The 6,132-nt window shown below is 37.1% G+C and overlaps 1 protein-coding gene across 1 annotated transcript; it reads left to right on the top strand.

Moving 5' to 3' along the window:
• Positions 1-4,210: 4,210 nt before the first annotated feature.
• On the top strand, positions 4,211-5,164 carry LOC123776383 (olfactory receptor 2T27). Its single transcript, XM_045772315.1, has one exon. The coding sequence runs from the start codon at positions 4,211-4,213 to the stop codon at positions 5,162-5,164; it is 954 nt and encodes a 317-aa protein (XP_045628271.1).
• Positions 5,165-6,132: the final 968 nt, after the last annotated feature.

Genomic DNA, 6,132 nt, shown 5'->3' with positions numbered 1-6,132 from the left:
ATGTTACATCATTCAACCATAATGATATTCTGTGTAAAGACTGCACATTTACATAGAAAAGGCACACTTTTATGTGTAAGAGGCATTTAACGCTATTACATATATAAACAAAATTGAAAGTATACTAAGATAAAAAAAATGCATAGACGTATAAATAGTTATTATCTGGGGAGATGGAGTATTCCAGATAACTCCTTTCCATCTTCTTATTTTCCCAGTATTCTTTAATGTTGTTTAACTGTTTTATAATTTTTAAAATTCAGGTCATGAGTCAACACTGACAGAGTGAGAGTAAGATGCTTTTAAGATCTGAAGATCTATAGGGCTGCTGAAATCTCCCTTTCCCTTTGTGTGGAGTGCTGGGAGTTCTCTAGGGCCTTGTTAGTGGGTTTCAGCACCAGGAATATTCATGGTCAGGGTGGGGGACACCTGTGTCACGAAAGGGAGATTTTTGGGACAATTGGTCTCCCTTGGGCTTTGATGTTCCCCTTGGAACAATACTAGTCACTGTTCTTGGTTTCTATTAACCATCTACCAACCTCTGAATTTATGTTGAAATAATGAGCAGAGCCCTCTAAGGAGCTTGTTCTTATTGAACTGATGGGTAGGGCTGAGTGGGCATTTCCTTCTCTCTCCATCTTCTGGATTGCCTCTGAATATTTTCTTTTAATTTCCCTAGTGTTTTAACACAGTGGAAACAAAAATAAAGACAGAAACAGAACAAGGACTCACATTAGGAAACAATTGGTGAAAGCCTTGATGTAAAGCTAGCAATATTTCAAGAATGAGAAAGCAAAAATCTGTAAGGATATAATGTGAACCTCATTAGTAAAAGTCTAGCCAAAAATTTACTTTTCATAGTTACAGATCTATCTGTTGTGACAGTTTTGGCGAAATATACATAGAGACCTGATATGAATTTCTCATCAATCAGCCAGTAGACTTTAGGTCCCATTGTCCTCTTCCCTGCTTTTTTCATAATTTCCAATATACACCAGGCAGGGAGAAGTCAAAACCCCAGAGGCTTTAATCAAAACCATTCTTAAAGTGCACCTACAGTCATACATATTGTAAGGGTTCTTACTATGCTTCAGTTCTAGTCTCCTTGAAGGCAGGAGACTTGCACAACCTTTAGGTCCTTTCAGAATTTAAAACTTTTACTCACCCAGTGTGCTTCAGAAGAAATATTTTTTTTTAAATGAAAAAGTTGATCTCTACTTAGGCTTATTGAAAACCAGCATAAAGCAATTATTCTGCCACTGGTAAACTAGAGTCATGTGTTCCTGAGAAGTTCTCTTAACCTCAAGTCTCACTCTTTTTTCATCAGTAGAGTTTCATAGGGTTGTTGAATACATTAGTTAAACAATATATATGAATCTCTAAGCAGAAAACACTGTTAATGTGTTCTTACTGCTATTTACAGATGAATGAATATAGAGATAACATCACTTTTTTAAAAAATCTAATTTACTCTTACATTTAATGTTTTGTTCAGCTGTTTATAATTTGGGGTGTATTCAATTCTGGGTGACTCAATTAGATGAAGATATTTAGAGCCACCATATTCCAGGAAAAGGGAAGTACTCTCCAGTAGATATCTAACAGTAGCCATTGGTAATTTAAAAAAAAAATTAAGTTCATTAGTTAACATACTGTGAAATATTAGTTTCAGGTGTAGAGTTTACTGATTCAATACTTCCATACAAAACCTGATGCTCATCAGATTAGTCCCCATCACCTATTTCACCCATCTTCCCCACCCTCCTTCCCTCTGATAACCATCAGTTAAGAGTCTGTTTCTTTATTTGCCTCTCTCTCTTTTTTCCCCTCTGCTCATTTGTTTTCTTTCTTTCTTTTTTTTTAAGATTTTATTTATTTATTTGACAGGGAGAGAGACAGCCAGCGAGAGAGGGAACACAAGCAGGGGGAGTGGGAGAGGAAGAAGCAGGCTCATAGTGGAGGATCCTGATGTGGGGCTCAATCCCATAACGCCAGGGTCACGCCCTGAGCCAAAGGCAGACGCTTAACCGCTGTGCCACCGAGGCGCCTCCATTTGTTTTCTTTCTTAAATTCCATGTATGAGAGAAATCAAATGGTATTTGTCTTTCTCGGACTGACTTATCTCACTTACTTCAAAAGCTAATGATGTATTATATGGTGACAAACATATCATAATAAAAAATTAAATAAAAAATACTTTCTAGCACAGAGGTAATTTTAAATTCTCTAGTAGCCACATCAAAAATGTAAAAAGAAACAGGTGATATTAAATTTTAGTCTATGCTATTTAACTAAATTTATCCAAAATATTGTCATTTCAGCACATAACCAGTAAAAAAAAAATGAGATACATTGCATATCTTTTTTTTTTTTAATATGAGTCAAATTCTTAATGTAATTTTTGCTCTTGGAACATCTCCATCCAGAACACCCATGTTGCAGGTCCTCAACAGCATCATGCTGCTTGTGACTACCATCCTGGACAGGGAAGATTTATATGCTGCTGATAGAAAATGTCCAAACAGTCTACCTGTTCATAAATGTGGTAAACTATTATTTAACTGAAATAACTATATACACATAATTAAACTTCAGGGTTGAGCAGAAAAGTCACTCTTTGGAAGACAATGATCTCCAGTATTACTTAAAACAAGTTTTTTTTCTTCTTTTTTTCTATTAAAAAGTTGTTCAGTAATTATTGCTACCATCTCACTAATCATGCTAATGAGTTGTGGGATATTAATCAGTGGTTTTCTGTTAAAAGAAGGAAAATGAACACCACTTGACCCTAAACATTTTCTCCTTGATTATCTCTTTTTCTAAAAATTCTTAGATTGTTTCTCAGAGCATTTTTTTTATTTCAACATAGATTCATTATTTGTATATATCCAAACCCTAATAAATATCAGCTAAGCCCCTAAATTTGCAATGTACAAATGTGTCAAGTGTAGTATAGTGTTTATAACAGCATTATTTATAATAGTCAAATTATGAAACCAGCCCAAGTATCTATCCATAAATGAATGGATAAAGAAGATGTGAGATACACACACACACACAGACAAACACACACACACACACACACACACACACACACACACACACACACTGGAATAGTTTCAGCCATAAAAAAGAATGAAATCTTGTCATTTGTAATGACGTGGTTGGGGCTACAGAGTATAATACTAAGCAAAATAAGTCAGTCAGAGAAAGACAAATACAATATAATTTCACTCATATGTGGAATTTAAGGGAAAAATGAGCAAAGAAAAAAAATAGAACAAAGAAAAATAAAAGAGAGAGAGAGAAAAGGGGAGACAAACCTAGAAACAGACTCTTAACTATGGAGAACAAACTGATGGCTACCAAAGGGGAAGTTGGTGGGGGATGGTTAAATAGATGACGTGGATTAAGAAGTGAACTTGTTGTGACAAGTACTGAGTGATATATGGAATTGTTGAATTACTATATTGTACACCTGAAAGTAATATAACACTATATAGTCATTATATTGGAATTAGAATAAAAAAAAAGAGTAGTGTAAATAAAAGTAGTTATCCTTTCATAGGCAAAATACATTCTCTTTATCAATGGTTTTCAAAAAGAACTAGAGCCCCTTGTAGGGGAGAAATATAAAGTGGGTATTTTGCTCCTTCTTTACCGACTGTTCTATCCCTATTAAATCAGACAAGTTTTAATTTTTCTCTTTTATGTGTATTTTCCTCACTGTAGTAAGGACAAAATTATTTTTTGTAATTTTAAGTAAAGACAAAATTATTTTTCTTAAATAAATGAATGAATAAATAAATAAATAAAATAAATATTGTTGAGCAAATGACATAAAATGTTTTCACTATGACCTCTAAGTTTAAAAGTAATAGCAAATCAAGTATGTCATCCTTCAGTGAGTGACTGTATGGTGTGGCATACATAAATCTTCTAAGGATGTCCTTCCAGGAAGTTGAAATTTTTGAGATTCATGAAGGAGGTGGGTCATCCTTAGTGCCCAAAGGTAAAGACTAATTTCTCAAAGCAACTTATAATCCTAGGAAACATTAGAAAAAGGGGGAAATTACATCATGAGATGAGATTCATTTGTCTTGATTTTGTCCATGGCTGCATCATAATGTTTTAAGCAAACCAACTATTTATGTTTTGTGTCCAAATTTCCCTCTCATATCTATGTATTTTTAGCGTAACCTACAGAGCTATGGAGTGGGGCAATTATTCCATGTATGCCGACTTTGTTCTCCTGGGCTTGTTCAGCAACACCCGTTTTCCCTGGCTTCTCTTTGCCCTCATCCTTTTGGTCTTTGTCATCTCCATAGCCAGCAACACCATCATGATCATTCTCATCCACATGGACTCCCGCCTCCACACCCCCATGTACTACTTGCTCAGCCAACTCTCCCTCATGGATATCTTGTACATTTCTACCATTGTGCCAAAGATGCTGGTTGACCAGATGGTGGGCCAGAGGGCCATATCATTTGCAGGATGCACTGCCCAGCACTTCATTTACTTGACCTTGGCAGGGGCTGAGTTTTTCCTCCTAGGACTCATGTCCTATGACCGCTATGTAGCCATCTGCAACCCCTTGCGCTATCCTGTCCTCATGAGCCGAAAAGTCTGTTTGTTGATTGTGGTGGCAGCCTGGCTGGGAGGGTCCATAGATGGCTTCCTGCTTACTCCAGTGACCATGCAGTTCCCTTTCTGTGCCTCTCGAGAAATAAACCACTTCTTCTGTGAGGTCCCTGCCCTTTTGAAGCTCTCCTGTACTGACACATCAGCCTATGAGACAGCCATGTATGTCTGCTGCATCATGATGCTCCTCATCCCTTTCTCTGTCATCTCAGCCTCTTACACAAGGATTCTCATCACTGTTTATAGGATGAGTGAAGCAGAGGGGAGGCGAAGGGCAGTGGCCACTTGTTCTTCACATATGGTGGTTGTCAGCCTCTTCTATGGTGCTGCCATGTACACCTATGTGCTGCCTCATTCTTACCATACCCCTGAGAAGGACAAGGCTGTGTCTGCCTTCTATACTATCCTCACTCCCTTGCTCAACCCACTCATCTATAGCCTCAGGAACAAAGATGTTACGGGGGCTCTAAAGAAAGCTCTGGGCATGTGTTTGTCCTCAGGGAGTGTATCCACTTTCTAAAGAAACTGCATTTACCTCTTGAGATTTGAAGAAAAGAATAAAAAACTTTATCATTACCTTAGGATTTACATATTGGAAACTTAACAAGTCATTCACATGCTAGCAAACAAAGGTGGGGTACTTTTGGGATTTAGAAAGCTGACTGTGGGATTTTGAGAACTTGGCCATTTTTTGAAAAGTATAATTATTCTGAACAGTGGATGGTTTGAGATGGAGTAGGAATAAAGTTGGATTTTCAGTAGTCACTTCTCTGCTTTCCACGAAGCATGGATGCCATTGGAAACCATGCATTTGTCCATTTCTTGCAATGGTCAGTTGTGGCAAAGGAAATGCTCATCTTCAGCTATTCCTCTGACTTCTCCACCACAGTTTGTCTCTTAGAAACTTTACAAATTGACCACTTCAAAGAAACCAACTGTCCAAATATTGTTTTGATTGTATTTCAAATGTTATTTCAATCTCTACAAATCATGTTTTTGTTACTCCATATTTAATTCAATGAAACCAATATTTGCATCATTGTCGGAAAAAAATGGCTTGACTTTATGTAATTAATTTTCTCAACTGAATCTCATCAAAATGCCTTATAAACACAATGGCACAAATCGAATTTTAGAGGAGGCCAGAAACTTTATTTTCCTCCCCTTAAAGTTTTATTAAAATCATCCCAGAACAATGAATTAAATGTTAAAAAAAAAGTGTGGTTTTGAGACGTTGGCAAACATGGATTGCTCCTACATTTTCTATCCCTCCTTACCCCAAACTCTTTTTTTGTTTTAAGATTGTATCTATTTATATGACAGAGAGAGAGAGAGAGAGGGAAGGAGGGAGAGAGCATGAGCCAGGGGGAGTGGCAGGGAGCTCCACCAGATGTGGGACTCAATCCAGGAAGCCTGTGATCATGACCTGAGCCTGAGGTAGCAACCTAATGACTGAACCACCCAGGTGCCCCCTTACCTCAAACTCTT

This window comes from Ursus americanus, chromosome 5 (assembly GCF_024610735.1).
Source record: "Ursus americanus isolate L20-20 chromosome 5, mUrsAme1.1.p, whole genome shotgun sequence".
In the NCBI taxonomy this organism is placed as follows: Eukaryota; Metazoa; Chordata; class Mammalia; order Carnivora; family Ursidae; genus Ursus; species Ursus americanus.
Note: the sequence above shows the minus strand (reverse complement) of the source record. Positions and strands in the feature narration are given on the sequence as shown.